Source organism: Nomascus leucogenys, chromosome 11, assembly GCF_006542625.1.
Source record: "Nomascus leucogenys isolate Asia chromosome 11, Asia_NLE_v1, whole genome shotgun sequence".
NCBI lineage: Eukaryota > Metazoa > Chordata > Mammalia > Primates > Hylobatidae > Nomascus > Nomascus leucogenys.
The window spans coordinates 37,654,299-37,672,102 of NC_044391.1; the positions used below are offsets into that span (position 1 = coordinate 37,654,299).

General features: G+C 37.9%; 1 protein-coding gene across 1 annotated transcript in view; it reads right to left on the reverse strand.

Moving 5' to 3' along the window:
- The window catches only part of CRPPA (CDP-L-ribitol pyrophosphorylase A), a 324,334-nt gene that overhangs the window by 143,282 nt on the left and 163,248 nt on the right, over nt 1-17,804 (reverse strand). The window contains exons 8-9 of the mRNA XM_030823123.1: nt 17,387-17,479; nt 16,854-16,946 (exon numbers count right to left, since the gene is read on the reverse strand). Coding sequence (XP_030678983.1) covers nt 16,854-16,946; nt 17,387-17,479 — 186 coding nt within the window. The remainder of the gene's footprint in view (nt 1-16,853; nt 16,947-17,386; nt 17,480-17,804) is intronic.

The window sequence follows — 17,804 nt, forward strand, 5'->3', positions numbered from 1 at the left end:
GCCTCTGCCGCCCAAGTAGCTGGGATGGGACTACAGGCACCCGCCACCACAGCCGGCTAATTTTTTGTATTTTTAGTAGAGATGGGATTTTACCATGTTAGCCAAGATGGTCTCAATCTCCTGACCTCGTGATCTGCCTGCCTCTGCCTCCCAAAGTGTTGGGATTACAGGCTTGAGCCACTGCGCCTGGCCAAATCTAATCTTTTTAAAGTGATTTTTACATGAGAAATTTTATGAATTTACCTTTTAATACTGCAACACATTTACTATATTACTTCCTTTTTCTAAGAATGTTTTCATCATTACTTAATGAACAAAAACACATAAGAGTAGAAAACAGAGAACTGGACATGTCCCATGTTCATATCATATCTTTTGTGACAGGCCACCACCCAAAAAACTTTTAGAAAATCCTTTTTGAAAGATGCAATCTGACAGAGGTGGTAGCAATACTACACACCCCCGTAAATGCAAGGAACAGAAGGCTAACAATAACTTCAGTCAAATCAGGGCAAAAATTGAGCTCCTTGACAACAGAGTATAGACTAAGCATTTAGAAAAATCACATATGAAAAAACAGTTTCAAACAGAATTCTGACAGAATTTTATTTTTACAAAAGAAAGTGCTGGTTTGTAGCATTAGATTTTTCTTCTTAAGACATAAGGGATCTAAACTTGTAAAATTCCGTTATGCTGACCAGTCTCTAATAAAAAAATAATATTTTCACCTAAGTAGGGATATTCTCTTAGTATAAGGTGTGGTGTTATCAGGCAAGTATTTCTAAAAGCTCACAGTTAAAAGATTGCATAGAATCATAATGTCATACTAACATATACAAATTCATTAAGAATAGAACATTTATAATATGGCCCACACAACAATTTCAGGCCACTTAACGCTGAAATCTATTTTACTTCAAGTAATCAATATCACCACCAGTCTCTAAATGGTTTGGGTCTGTGTCCCCACCCAAATCTCATTTCAAATTGTAATTCCCACATGTCAAAGGCGGGACCTATAATCCTGATGTGTCAAGGGAGGGAGGTGATTGAAACATGGGGGTGGTTTCCCTGATGCTGTTCTCGTGATAGTGAGTTCTCCTGAGATCTGATGGTTTTGTAAGTATTTGGAAGTTCCTCCTTCATTCTTCTCTCACCTGTCACCTTTTGAAGAAGGTGCCTGCTTCTCCTTCCACCATGATTGTAAGTTTCCTGAAGTCTCCCCAGCCATGCGGAACTGTGAGAATTAAACCTCCTTTGTTTACACGTTGTCCTGTCTAGGGTAGTAACTTTATAGCAGTGTGAAAACAGACTAATAGAGTAGATGACGGTAAAAATCTGTAGAATTCTGAGAATTCAATATAATTACAATAAAATAAAGTTACATCTAGCAAAACATAAGTATTTTATTAAGTTGGTCAAAGTAATATTGGCAGACTCCTTAAATCATGCTAAATACCATAGAAATGAGAACTTCTCAAAAGAAGACTACATAAAACATATAAAAATAAAGGAGAATAATGACCAAAGAGATGGTCCAAAAATATTTCTAATATCAAAGGATTAATAATGAATATTTTTAGAAATCTAGAAGTACCCTAAAAATATTTTTGCAAAAATAACCACCCCAAAGCTGGGTGCAGTGGCTACATCTGTAATCCCAACACTTTGGGAGGCCAAGGTGGAAAGATTGCTTGAGCTCAGGAGTTTAAGACCAGACTGGGCAGCACAACAAGATCTCATCTCTGCCAAAAATTTAAAAAATTAGCCAGGCACAGTGGTGTGCACCTGTACTCCCAGCTACTTAGGAGGCTGAGGCAGGAGGATCACTTGAGCCTGGGAGATGGAGGCTTCATTGAGCTATGATCACACTATACTCCAGCTTAGACAATAGAGTGAGATCCTGTCTCAGTCAATCAATCAATTAATAACCACTTGAAATGAAGCATATCACAACATACTATTATATAATGTCCACAAGATTATACAAAAAGCTTAATTTTGCAAACATAATCTAAAGGATTTTAAGAAGATAAGACCATTTTAATAAGTATCTTAGTTCTTTTAAAAACAAAGTCTTGAATTTTTTTTCTGCTTTTCATGGTGAAAATTTGTTCCCTTCTGTAAGTGGATCTTAGAATAGTAGCCTCTTACTTGTGCCAGTTTATCTTAGCTAACAAAAATTTCCCATGTTAAATAATTTCTAGCCCATTTCACCTTTCATTAGAGACAAAAAGTTGATCTTCATGTAGTCAAGACCTCTGCAGAACCTAAAATAAAATCCAATTATGCTAGATACCAATGTACCAACAACCAAGCACCATTAACTATCCACTCACTGCTTAACTTCTTCCAGGAGAAACAATATAGATGAGGTTCAAAGTTACATGGCCCTTTAGAATATCTATTGAATGACAGATACCAGGGAATTCCAAAGTATTTTTATATACTTGAGAATGTAAGAGACAATGGAGGTTTCATCAGTATTGTAGGCTGAAACATATTTCTGCCACTTAACCTAACCCAATGTTGTTTTTGCCAAATGCCCACCTAAGTTGACATTCAGCTTCATTTTTCTTTAAATATCTGTTCTTGTAGAGTAAAAAGTGATGACATTGCAAATGACGACCTTAACTAGTCTCTCTATTGAAAAGCCTCATAAATGTCTAATAGCCACAATTTTACTTGGCATGTGACTCTTTCCTGCTAAGCCTTCCACTCTTCAGATGGACTGAAATTGGAACTTGAAGACCCTTGTACAAGAAAAAGAACTGTTGAAAACCATTGCAAATCTCAGCCAAGACAAAATGGCCTTTAAACATTTACAATAAATGCACTGAATATCTATGGAATCACATAACTCAAAAATAAAAATGGACATATTTTTCTATAACTTTGTTATCATTTTGGAATATATTTTCTGATGAATAAAACCTACTTGTTTAGGGAAGCAAGTGATCACACTCCTTTTGACCATTCTTTTCAAATTTTGAAGTTATTTAACAAAAAGTCTTATATTTAAAAAAAAAAAACTTGTGGTAGGGCCTCTTTCTTGGTTTAATCTTCCAGAAAAGTTAATTCAGACAGAATGAAAGAGAACACTATAGCCTCTGAAGTGCCTGGTATGCAATTTTCCAATTACAAACATGTGTATATATGTCTGCATATGAATTTGCACATGCAAACACTCTATGTATGTATGTGTATCAGTAGTTTTTCCTCTAATGAGCAAACTGTGATATATCTAGATTTAAGACTTTCATTTTACTTTATTTTATAATTATCATATTTTCCATACATCTATTAATTTGGTGCACATTTGAAATGTTCTGCCAAATTTTCATTAATAGGAAAACTGAAATTGCTTTCTGGCCATTTTTGGTGAAGGTGGTATCAGAAGGAAAAAGGATGAAGCCTGATCAGTCATATTCACAATCACTGACAGGACCATTCAAACACCCAGACACTATTCACTTGCCTCTCCATCCAAGAAGCCAGCATTACTTACTGTACCCTTTCTAGTGATTTGCTCCATCCTATGGATACAGATTCTAGATATAATCTAATGACACATTTTTCTATTAAGGAAATAATGCTCATAATATCACCACACTAAGTGTGCCTATGCAATGGGAAAGTAACAGGCATACCTCAAAAATATTGGAGTTTTGCTCCAGACTACTGGAGCCAATAAAGCAAATATCACAATAAAGTAAGTCACATGAAATTGTTTATTTCCCATGGCATATAAGTCATATTTACATTATACTATCGTCCATTAAGTGCACAATAGCATTATGACTAAACAATAATGTACATATCTTAAAACTGTGTATTGCTAAAAATCCTAATGAACATTTGAGCCTTCAGTGAGTCCTAATCTTTTTGCTGGTGTAATAGCTGCTGACTGTTCACAGTGGTGGTTGCTGAAGGTTGGGTGGATGTGGCAATTTCTTAAAATAAGACAACATAGTTCGCCGCCTAGAGTGATCCTTCTTTTCACAAAAAAATTTCTCTGTAGAATGGGATGCTGTTTGATAGCATTTGACCCACAACAGAATTTCTTTCAAAGTTGGACTTAATCTTCTCAAACCCTGCCACTGCTTTATCAACGAAGTTTATATAATATTGTAAACCCTTTATTGTCATTTCAACAACATTCACAGTATCTTCACCAGAAGTAGATTCCATCTCAAGAAACCACTTTCTCTTTGCTCATCCATAAGAAGCAACTCCTCATCCAGCTAAGTTTTATGAAATTGCAGCAATTCAGTCATATATTCAGACTTTACTTCTATTCTCTTGTTATTGCCACCACATCAGCAGTTACTTCCCCTGTTGAAGTCACATCCCTCCAAGTCTTCCATGAGGGTTGGATTATGACCCCCCCATGAATCATGAATGTTCCTAATGGCAACTAACAGGGTGAATCCTTTCCAGAAGGTTTTCAATTTACTTTGCTCAGATCCATCAGAGGAATCTGTCTAGAGCAGTGATAGCCTTACACAAGATATTTCTTCAAAAATAAGACATGAAAATCTAAATGACTCCTTGATTTATAAGCTGATGAATAAATGTTGTGTTAGCAGATATAAAGTAACATTAATTTTCTTATACTCCATCAAAGATCTTGGGTAACTAGGTACATTGTCAATAAGCAGCAATATTTTGAAAGGAATCTTTCTGAGCATTACATCTCAAAAGTGGGCTTAAAATATTCAGTAAATGGTGCTGTAAACAGATGTGATGTCATCCAGGTTTTGTTCTTCCATTTATAGAGCACAGACAGAGAGTAGACTTAGCATAATTCTTAAGGGTCTTAGGATTTTCAGAATGGTAAGTGAGCACTGCCTTCAACTGAAAGTCACTAGCTGCATTAGCTCCTAACAAGTGTCAGTCTATCATTTGAAGCTAGACATTGACTTCTCTTCTCTGTTCCTAAAAGCCCTAACTAGCATGTTCTTCCAATAGAAGCCTGTCTCATCTACATTGAAAAATCTGTCATTTAGCGTTGCTATGTTCATCAATTATCTCAGCTAGATCTTCTGGATAACTTAGTGCACCCTCAACATCAGCACTTGCTGCTTCACCTTGCACTTTTCTGTTATGAAGACAATTCTGTCTTTTTGAACCACATGAATAAACTTCTGCTAGCTTCAAACTCTTCTTCTGTAGCTTCTTCACTTTCTGCAGCCTTCAGAGAATTGAAGGGAATTAGGGCCTTGCTCTAAATTAGGCTTTGTAGCTTTTGATTGAAAATGACAGACACAGGACTCTTCCTTTCACTTGGACACATAGGGGTCATTGTAGCATTATTAATTGGCCTGATTTCAATATTGTTTTATTTCAGGGAATAGGGAGTCTCCAAGAGAAGGACAGAGAGATGAGGAAACAGTCAAAAGAGCAATCAGAACACACACAACATTTATCACTTAAGCTTGCCACCTTATATAGATGTGATTTGCAGTGTTCCAACACAATAATAGTAATATCAGAGATCACTGATCATAGACTACCATAGCAGATATAATAAAGATGAAAAAGTTTAAAATATTGTGAGAATTATCAAAATGTGATAGAGACAGGAAGTGAGCATACACTGTGGGGAAAAAATGGTACCAATAGACTTGCCAGACATAGGGTTGCCACAAAACTTCAATTTGTAAAACATGTATCTTCAGAGTGCAATAAACTGAAGTATGCCTAAGTTCAAGTATTATAAAGGGATAATGTTCTGATTTAAAAAATAATTTTACAATATTTTAGCATACAGACTTTTAATTCTATTTTAAAACTACTTGTGAGAGACATGTACACCCTAACTAAAGGGTTATCTTTTATCTTAACTTGGTACAGGAATAACAGAGAGCCAGACTATTCTGCCATTCACTGGGACACACGAGATGGAACTCAATAGAAGTCAAGAGAAAACTAAATTCAAATATTTACAGAGGCAATAGAAAGGCCTAGGATTGAGACACAATAGCAATGAACAGAAGAACTAACAGTTCAAAACTTAGGGCTAAGCCCAGTGGCTCATGACCGTAATCCCGGCACTTTGGAAGGCAGGAGCATTGCTTGAGGCCAGGAGTTCATGAACAGCCTGAGCAACAAAGTAAGACCCCATCTGTACAAAAAATGGAAAAAAAATTAGCCAAATGTGGCGGCATACACCTATAGCCTCAGCTACTCAAGAGGCTGAGCTGGAGGGATCACTTGAGCCCAAAAGGTTGAGTCTGCAGTGAGCCATAATCATGCCACTGCAATCCAGCCTGGGCAAAAGAGTGAGACTCTAACTCAAAAAATAATTATAAGACAGCCTATGTGCCTGTCTTTGTGCATTTGGTGGAGGGGGACAGAGAGAGAAACGTAAAAGGAAAATTCATAGGTGGCAGATTCCAATTTGGGTGCCCGTATAGCCACAGCTGTACTACCATTAAGAAAAGAAGTCAACTTACAGGGAATGTGCTTCTGTGATATATCTGATAGGCTAAATTTGAAAGGAGAGTACTCCAATGGAAGTATCTAATAAAATGTTGGGAAATAGTGAGACAACTCAAGACGGCCGAATAGGAACAGCTCCCGTCTGCAGCTCCCAGCAAGATCCACGCGGAAGGCAGGTGATTTCTGCATTTCCAACTAAGGTACCTGGTTCATCTCATTGGGACTGGTTGGACAGGGGGTGCAGCCCATGAAGGGCGAGCTGAAGAAGGGTGCGGAGTCGCCTCATCTGGGAAGTGCAAGGGGTCAGGGGATTTCCCTTTCCTAGCCAAGGGAAGCCATGACAGACTGTACTTGGAGAAACAGTATACTCCTGCCCAGATACTGTGCTTTTCCCAAGGTCTTTGCAACTGGCAGACCCAGAGATTCCCTCTGTGGGACCCACACCCACAGAGCCCAGCAAGCTAAGATCTATTGGCTTGAAATTCTCGCTGCTAGTACAGCAGTCTGAGATCGACCTGGGATGCTCGAGCTTGGTGCTGGGAGGGGTGTCCGCCATTGCTGAGGCTTAAGTAGGCAGTTTTATGCTTACAGTGTAAACAAAGGCACTGAGTGGTTCAAACTGGGTGGAACCCACCAGAGTTCAGTGAGGCTGACTGCCTCTCTAGATTCCACCTCTCTGGGCAGGGCATCTCTGAAAAAAAGGCAGCAGCCCCAGTCAGGGGCTTATAGATAAAACCCCCATCTCCCTGGGACAGAGCACCTGGGGGAAGGGGCAGCTGTGGGAGCAGCTTCAGCAAACTTAAACGTCCCTGCCTGATGGCTCTGAAGAGAGCAGTGGCTCTCCCAGCTCAGCATTCGAGCTCTAATAATGGACAGACTGCCTGCTCAAGTGGGTCCCTGACACCCGCGTAGCCTGACTGGGAGACACCTCCCAGTAGGGGCTGATGGACATCTCATACAGGAGAGCTCTGGCTGGCATCTGGTGGGTGCCCCTCTGGGACGAAGCTTCCAGAGGAAGGATCAGACAGCAATAGTTGCTGTTCTGCAGCCTCTGCTGATCATACCCAGGCAAACAGGGTCTGGAGTGGACTTCCAGCAAACTCCGACAAACCTGCAGCTGAGGGTCCTGATTGTTAGAAGGAAAACTAACAAACAGAAAGGATAACATAACCATCAACAAAAAGGACATCCACACAAAAACCCCATCCGGAGGTCACTAACATCAAAGACCTAAGGTAGATAAAACCACAAGGATGGGGAGAAACCAGTGCAGAAAGGCTGAAAAGTCCAAAAACCAGAACGCCTCTTCTCCTTCAAAGGATCACAACTCCTCACCAGCAAGGGAACAAAACTGGATGGAGAATGAGTATGACAAACTGACAGAAGTAGGCTTCAGAAGGTGGGTCATAACAAACTCCTCCAAGCTAAGATAGTATGTTCTAACCCAACATAAGGAAGCTAAGAACATTTAAAAAAGGTTAGGCAAATAGCTAAGTAGAATAACCAGTGTAGAGAAGAATACAAAAGACCTGGTAGAGCTGAAAAACGCAGCACAAGAACTTCATGAAGCATACACAAGTTTCCATAGCTGAATCAATCAGGCAGAAGAAAGTATATCAGTGATTACTTAATGAAATAAAGTGAGAAGACAAGATTAGAGAAAACAGAGTGAAAAGAAACAAACAAAGCCTCCAAGAAATACAGGACTATGTGAAAAGACCAAATCTATGTCTGATTGGTGTACCTGAAAGTGACAGGGAGAATGACACCTAGTTGGAAAACACTCTGCAGGATATTATCCAGGAGAACTTCTGCAACCTAGCAAGGCAGGCCAACATTCAAATTCAGGAAATACAGAGACCACCACAAACATATTCCTCGAAAAGAGCAACCCCAAGACACAGAATCATCAGACTCATCAAGGTTGAAATGAAGGAAAAAACGTTAAGGGTAGCTGGAGAGAAAGGTCGGGTTACCCACAAAGGGAAGCCTATCAGACTAACAGCGGATCTCTCAGCAGAAACTCTACAAGCCAGAAGAGAGTGGGGGCCAATATTCAACATTCTTAAAGAAAAGAATTTTCAACCCAGAATTTCATATCCAGCCAAACTAACCTTCATAAGTGAAGGAGAAATAAAATCCTTTACAGGCAAGCAAATGCCTTACAAGAGCTCCTGAAGGAAGCACTAAACATGGAAAGGAACAACCGGTTACCAGCCATTGCAAAAACATGCCAAATTGTAAGGCCCATTGATGCTACAAAGAAACTGCATCAACTAATGGGCAAAATAACCAGCCAGAATCATAACGATAGGATCAAATTCACACATAACAATATTAACTTTAAATGTAAATGGAATAAATGTCCAATTTAAAAGACACAGACTGGCAAATTGGATAAACAGTCAAGACCCATCAGTGTGCTATATTGAGGAGACCCATCTCACATGCAAAGACATACATACGCTCAAAATAAAAGGATAGATGAAGACCTACCAAGAAAATGGAAAGCAAAAAAAAAGCAGGGGTTGCAATCCTAGTCTCTGATAAAACAGACTTTAAACCAACAAAGATCAAAAAATACAAGGAAGGGCATCACTTATGGTAAAGGGATCAATGCAACAAGAAGAGCTAACTATCCTAAATATATATGCACCCAATACAAGAGCACCCAGATTAATAAAGCAAGTTCTTAGAGACCTACAAAGAGAATTAGACTCCCACACAATAATAGGGGGAGAGTTTAACACCCCACTGTCAATATAAGACAGTTCAACGAGACAGAAAATTAACAAGGATAATGAGGACTTTAACTCAGCTCTGATACAAATGGACCTAATAGAAATCTACAGAACTCTCCACCCCAAATCAAGAGAATATAACTTCCTCTCAGCACCACATCACACTTACTCTAAAATTGACCACATAATTGGAAGTAAAACACTCCTCAGCAAATGTAAAAGAATGGAGATCATAACAAACCATCTCTCAGACTACAACGAAATCAAATTAGAACTCAGGATTAAGGAACTCACTCAAAACTGTACAACTACATGGAAACTGAACAACCTACTCCTGAATGACTACTGGGTAAATAACAAAATGAAGACAGAAATAAAGATGTTCTTTGAAACCAATGGGAACCAAGACACAATGTACCAGAATCTCTGGGACGTATTTAAAGCAGTGTGTAGAGGGAAATTTATAGTACTAAATGCCCACAAGAGAAAGCAGAAAAGATCTAAAATCAATACTCTAACGTCACAATTAAAAGAACTAGAGAAGCAAGAGCAAACAAATTCAAAATCTACCAGAAGACAAGAAATAATTAAGATCCGAGCAGAACTGAAGGAGATAGAGACACAGAAAACCCTTCAAAAAAAATCAATGAGTCCAGGAGATGACATTTTGAAAAGACTGACAAAATAGGTAGACCACTAGCCAGACTAACAAAAAAGAAAAGAGAGAAGAATCAAATAGACACAATAAAAATGATAAAGAGCATATCACAACTGACCCCACAGAAATACAAACTACCATCAGAGAATACTATAAACACCTCTACAAAAATAAACTAGAAAACCTACAAGAAATGGATAAATTCCTGGACACATACACCCTCCCAAGACTAAACCAGGAAGAAGTCGAGTCTCTAAATAGACCACAAACAGGTTCTGAAATTCAGGAAGTAATTAATAGCATACCAACCAAAAAAAGTCCAGGACCAGACAGATTCACAGCTGAATTTTACCAAAGGTACAAAGAGGAGCTGGTACCATTCCTTCTGAAACAATTCCAAGCAACAGAAAAAGAGGGAATCCTCCCTAACTCATTTTATGAGGCCAGCATCATCCTGATACAAAAACCTGACAGAGACAAAAAAAAAGAAAATTTTAAGCCAATCTCCCTGTTGAACATCGATGTAAAAATCCTGAATAAAATACTGGCAAATGAAATCCAGCAGCACATCAAAAAGCCTATCCACCACAATCAAGTCGGCTTCATCCCTGAGATGCAAGGCTGGTTCAACATATGCAAATCAATAAATGTAAACCATCACATAAACAGAAACAACAACAAAAACCACATGATTATCTCAATAGATGCAGAAAAGGCCTTTGACAAAATTCAACAGCCCTTCATGCTAAAAACTCTCAATAAACTAAGTATTGATGGAACGTATCTCAAAATAATAAGAGCTATTTATGACAAACCCACAGCCAATATCATACTGAATGAGCAAAAACTGGAAGCATTCCCTTTGAAAACTAGCACAAGACTCGGTTTGCCAGTATTTTATTGAGGATTTTTGCATTGATGTTCATCACGGACATTGGTCTAAATTTCTCCTTTTTTGTTGTGTCTCTGCCAGGCTTTGGTATCAGGATGATGCTGGCCTCATAAAATGAGTTAGAGAGGATTCCCTCATTTTCTATTGATTGGAATAGTTTCAGAAGGAATGGTACCAGCTCCTTTTTGTACCTCTGGTAGAATTCGGCTGTGAATCTGTCTGGTCCTGGATTTTTTTTGGTTGGTAGGCTATTAATTATTGCCTTAATTTCAGAGTCTGTTATTGGTCTATTCAGGGATTCCACTTCCTGGTTTAGTCTTGGGAGAGTGTATGTGTCCAGGAATTTATCCATTCCTTCTAGATTTTCTAGTTTATTTGCATAGAGATGCTTATAGTATTCTCTGATAGTAGTTGGTATTTCTGTGGGATCGCTGGTGATATCCCCTTTATCATTTTTTATTGCATCTATTTGATTCTTCTCTCTTTTCTTCTTTATTAGTTTTGCTAGTGGTCTATTTTGCTGATCTTTTCAAAAAACCAGCTCACGGATTCACTGATTTTTTTGAAGGGATTTTTGTGTCTTATCTCCTTCAGTTCTGCTCTGATCTTAATTATTTCCTGCCTTCTGCTAGCTTTTGAATGTGTTTGCTCATGCTTCTCTAGTTCTTTTAATTGTGATGCTAGGGTGTCGATTTTATATCTTTCCTGCTTTCTCTTGTGGGCATTTAGTACTATAAATTTCCCTCTACACACTGCTTTAAATGTGTCCCAGATATTCTGGCATGTGGTGTCTTTGTTCTCGTTGATTTCAAAGAACAGCTGTATTTCTGCCTTCATTTCGTTATTCACCCAGCAGTCATTCAGGAGCAGGTTGTTCAGTTTCCATGTAGTTGTGCAGTTTTGAATGAGTTTCTTAATCCTGAGTTCTAATTTGATTGCACTGTGGTCTCAGAGACAGGTTGCTATGATTTCTGTTCTTTTACATTTGCTGAGGAGTGCTTTACTTCCAACTATATGGTCAATTTTGGAATAAGTGTGATGTGGTGCTGAAAAGAATGTATATTCTGTTGATTTCGAGTGGAGAGTTCTGTAGATGTCTATTAAGTCTGCTTGGTGCAGAGATGAGTTCAAGTTAGGCAACACCATTCAGGACATAGGCATGGGCAAGGACTTCATGACTAAAACACCAAAAGCAATGGCAATGAAAGCCAAAATAGACAAATGGGATCTAATTAAACTAAAGAGCTTCTGCACAGCAAAAGAAACTACCATCAGAGTGAACAGGCAACCTACAGAATGGGGGAAAATTTTTGCAATCTACCCATCTGTCAAAGAGCTAATAACCAGACTCTACCAAGAACTTAAACAAATTTACAAGAAAAAAACAAACAACCCCATCAAAAAGTGGGCAAAGGATATGAACAGACACTTCTCAAAAGAAGACATTTTGCAGCCAACAGACACATGAAAAAATGCTCATCATCTCTGGCCATCAGAGAAATGCAAATCAAAACCACAATGAGATACCATCTCACACCAGTTAGAATGGCGATCATTAAAAAGTCAGGAAACAACAGGTGCTGGAGAGGATGTGGAGAAATAGGAATATTTTTACACTGTTGGTGGGAGTGTAAACTAGTTCAACCATTGTGGAAGACAGTGTGGCAATTCCTCAAGGTTCTAGAACTAGAAATACCATTTAACCCAGAGATCCCATTACTGGGTATATACCCAAAGGATTATAAATCATGCTACTATAAAGACACATGCACACATATGTTTATTGCGGCACTATTCACAATAGCAAAGACTCGGAACCAACCCAAATGTCCATCGACAATAGACTGGATTAAGAAAATGTGGCACATATACACCATGGAATACTATGCAGCCATAAAAAAGGATGAGTTCATGTCCTTTGTAGGGACATGGATGAAGCTGGAAACCATCATTCTGAGCAAACTATTGCAAGGACAGAAAACCAAATACTGCATGTTCTCACTCATAGGTGGGAACTGAACAATGAGAACACTTGGACACAGGGTGGGGAACACCACACACGGGGGCCTGTAGTGGGGTGAGGGGAGCAGGGAGGGATAGCATTAGGAGAAATACCTAATGTAAATGACGAGTTACTGGGTACAGCATACCAACATGGCACATGTGTACCTATGTAACAAACCTGCACATTGTGCACATGTACCCTAGATCTTAAAGTATAAGAAAGACAGAAAGACAAAGAAAGAAAGAAAGAAAGAAAGAGAGAGAGAGAGAGAGAGAGAGAAAGAAAGAAAGAAAGAAAGAAAGAAAGAAAGAAAGAAAGAAAAGAAAGAAGTAAAGGAAGGAAGGAAGGAAGGAAGGGAGGAAGGAAAGAAGGAAGGAAAGAAAGAGAGAGAGAAAGAAAGAGAAAAAGAAAGAAAGAGAAAGAAAGAAAGAAAGAAAGAAAGAAAGAAAGAAAGAAAGAAAGAAAGAAAGAAAGAAAGAAAGGAAAGAAAGAAAGAAGGAAGGAAGGAAGGAAGGAAGGAAGGAAGGAAGGAAAGAAAGAAAGAAAAAGAAAAGAAAGAAAGAAAGAAAGAAAAGAAAGAAAGAAAGAAAGACAGGCAGGCACAAGACAAGGATGCCCCCTCTCACCTCTCCTGTTCAACATAGTATTGGAAGTTCTGGCCAGGGCAATCAGGCAAGAGAAAGAAATAAAGGGTATTCAGTTAGGAAAAGAGGAAGTCAAATTGTCTCTGTTTGCAGATGACATGATTCTATATTTAGAAAACCCCATTGTGTCAGCCCAAAATCTCCTTAAGCTGATAAGCAACTTCAGCAATGTCTCAGGATACAAAATCAATGTGCAAAAATCACAAGCATTCCTATACACCAATATCAGACAAATAGCCAAATCATGAGTGAACTCCCATTCACAATTGCTACAAAGAGAATAAAATACCTAGGAATCCAACTTACAAGGAATGTGAAAGAGCTCTTCAAGGAGAACTACAAACCACTGCTCAAGGAAATAAAAGAGGACACAAACAATTGGAAGAACATTCCATGCTCATGGATAGGAAGAATCAACATTGTGAAAATGGCCATATTGCCCAAAGTAATTTATAGATTCAGTGCTATCCCCATCAAGCTACCAATGACTTTCTTCACAGAATTGGAAAAAACTACTTTAAAGTTCATATGGAACCAAAAAAGAGCCCGCATTGCCAACACAATCCTAAGCCAAAAGAACAAAGCTGGAGGCATCACGCTACCTGACTTCACACTATACTGCAAGGCTATAGTAACCAAAACAGCATGGTACTGGTACCAAAACAGATATATAGACCAATGGAACAGAACAAAGCCCTCAGAAATAACACCACACATCTACAACCATCTGATCTTTCACAAACCTGACAAAAACAAGCAATGAGGAAAGGATTCCCTATTTAATAAATGGTGCTGGGAAAACTGGCTAGCCATAAGCGGAAAACTGGCTAGCCATAATCAGGAAGCTGAAACTGGATCCCTTCCTTAAGCCTTATACAAAAATTAACTCAAGATCAATTAAAGACTTAAACATAAGACCTAAAACCATAAAAACCCTAGAAGAAAACCTAAGCAATACCATTCAGGACATAAAGATGGGCAAAGTCTTCATGATGAAAACACTAAAAGCAATGGCAACAAAAGTCAAAATTGACAAATGGGATCTAATTAAACTAAAGAGCTTCTGCAAAGCAAAAGAAACTACCATCAGAGTGAACAGGCAACCTACAGTATGGGAGAAAATGTTTGCAATCTATCTATCTGACAAAGGTCGAATATCCAGAATCTACAAGGAACTTAAACAAATTTACAAGAAAAAACCAAACAATCCCATCAAAAAATGGGTGAAAGATATGAACAGACAGTTCTCAAAAGAAGATATTTATGTAGCCAAGAAACATGAAAAAATGCTCATCATCACTGGAAATGCAAATCAAAACCACAATGAGCTACCATCTCACACCAGTTAGAATGGCAATCATTAAAAAGTCAGAAACAACAGATGCTGGAGAGGATGTGGAGAAATAGGAATGCTTTTACACTGTTGGTGACATTGTGGAAGACAGTGTGGCGATTCCTCAAGAATCTAGAACCAGAAATACCATTAGACCCAGCAATCCCATTACTGGGTATATACCCAAAGGATTATAAATCATTCTACAATAAAGACACGTGCACATGTATGTTTATTGCAGCACTGTTCACAATAGCAAAGTCTTGGAACCAACCCAAATGCCTATCAGTGATAGACTGGATAAAGAAAATGTGGCACATACACCATGGAATACTATGCAGCCAAAAAAAAAGGATGAGTTCATGTCCTTTGCATGGACATGGATGAAACTGGAAACTATCATTCTCAGCAAACTAACACAAGAACAGAAAACCAAACACCATATGTTCTCACTCATAAGTGGTAGTTGAACAATGAGAACACATGGACACAGGGAGCGGAACATCACACACTGGGGCCTGTCGGGGGCTGGGGGAGGGATAGCATTAGGAGAAATACCTAATGTAAATGACAAGTTGATGAGTGTAGCATACCAGCATGCACATGTATACCTATGTAATAAACCTGCACATTGTGCACATGTACCCCAGAACTTAAAGTATAATTTTAAAAAAATGTTGGGAAATACATGGCTGAAGCTTAGGAATCACGTTAGAACTGTGGAAGTTAATTTGGAGTCATCTCATCCAAAGACAAAGAAAGAGGACCAGACTATTAAACAGAACTAACTTCACATGCCTGCTCAGGACCTAGCACTGTGCTAGAAACTACATTTTGCATTCATTCCCTTTCATCCTTTTAACAACTTAAGAATTAGAGTTATTAGCCTTGTTTCTACATCGAGGAAACCAAACCTCAGAACAATTAAGTAACTAGACCAAGAAACAAGTGTTCCCAGTTCAAAGCCTTTGTTATTTTCACTACATTGGACGGCCTCATCACCGTATCTGGGAACATGGAAAAATGAAATTTCTAAGCAAGTAAATGTGGAGAGAGGAATAAAAGGCGAAACACGGAACTTTGAACTTATCTCTATCCTACAGAGCCTCAGAGGCTTCCAACATTGGATATATTCCATATTCTTCCTAAAAATCTCAATGAAAGCTTGTGTTCTATGAAGATCAATTACATAAGAAGCTTGGGTTTCAAAACCAGATGCAACCATGAAAGTTATCTTTATGGTATACGACCAAATAAAGAGGCCACTGAATTAATTAAATCTCCCATAGTTGCAAATTCGTTACTACTTGCATTACTCAGTCAAGAGTTATTTATATTGCAAATTATCTTTATTCTTTATTACTAATCTTACCTGACAAGAATTAAATTCCCACAGTATGGGATGGGCCTGAGCTTTAGGAAATTCGAAGCTGCTAGCACTTCTGAGAATTTAATGTCTGGAACCCCTTCACACAGCAAAATGCTACCAACTATACATTCTGCTCCTCAGCCAATTTAGAGAGCTTGGGCTCTGATTTTGTTCCTTCCTGAGTTTACTCTCTGATAGTCCCCTCTGCTATATAGTTTAATGGGCTAATCAAATAAATTCTGCACTAAATTTATACTTTTAGATTTCCATGGAAAAATCTCCCCAAATTTTTCACAGGCCATTCTCCTCTAGGAATTCTCTTTAATTTGTTGCTTGTTCTACTTTTGCTTTCGGTGGAACAGAGAAAATGAAACAACCCAAGAATCAGCTTTCTTCCTCACATTAACATCTGGAATGCTTCCCTAATGGTATTCTGATAATATATTAAATAAAGCTGTTTTACATTATCCAAACAACCAGTTGACTTAAGCCGAATACTTTGCCATTTTAGTGAAGGAAAAAAATATAAAGTTGGTTGCTGGGTTGAAAAAGATTTCCAAACCTGTCAGTTCAACCAAATGATTGCAATAATAAAGGCATTCAGTCATAGAAGTCATAGCTAGAGAGTAAGCAGAGGAATCCACAAACAAGAGTTTCTTTTGAGTATGGGTCAATGCTCTCAATTGGATGAGTTTTTAAAAATATGTACCTTGAGTTACAAAGAAGGAAGCATACGTTTGAGAAAAATCTGCATTAATTTCACTTACTGAAACAACAACAACAGGATATAAAATGGAACGATTACTCTCTTCAAGCATGCTCAGTAACTTCTGGGTTTCTTGAAAATCAGAGGTCATCACCTAAAAGACCAGAAAAATAAAAGGATATGAGAAGACGTTTTTAAATGACTTAAAAGTTAATTCAAGGAATAAATGGAGAGATTCTGCATAACATTCAAAATATTTATCAAGCTTAGTTTTTAATTTAGAAACAATTTTAAAGGATATCCATAAAGTTATACATGTCAAATTTTGATCTACTAATTGAGTCAAACCTGTCTCTTATTATCTACTTTGGACCAGGTACAAACAGAAAATTGAAAATATTGTCCAAAATACCACTCTTATTATGGGAATTAGTTTGTTAAAAGTACTATTTCTCTTTCAAAGATAAAATCTCCAAAAACATGTAAAAGAACTCATCATAATCTCATATATAAATATTTAAGAATCAAATTAGTTCTCTTCCACATTACATTTGTTCATATCCTTAATGCTTTCAATCATTTGAATTGACTTACATTCACACAAACAAAATTGTAGCATTGATCTAAGATGATTTGCTGAAGATGTCTGCCAGCATGACACAGAGCCTCAGATGTGACTTTTACATGCTAGTAGGAAAAAACAGAAATGAATTCACAAATTAGATAGACCAAACATAAACGTCTTTGTTACAAAGGAACACATAATTGCTGGAGGACAGGCACATAAAGCCAGGACTATATATTTTTTTAAAAAATTAATACATGCTGAAGTTCATCAGGCTATCAAGAAAATGTCATTTGAACTAGGCTATGAATAATGCATATTTTAGCAAACAAGGATATAGAAAATTGTTTCACATAGGAAAAAAATGTAGACATACACAGAATATATTCTGGAACAGACTAGTAGTCTGGTTTATCTTATACAAATAAATATTGAAGAGCATGTTGA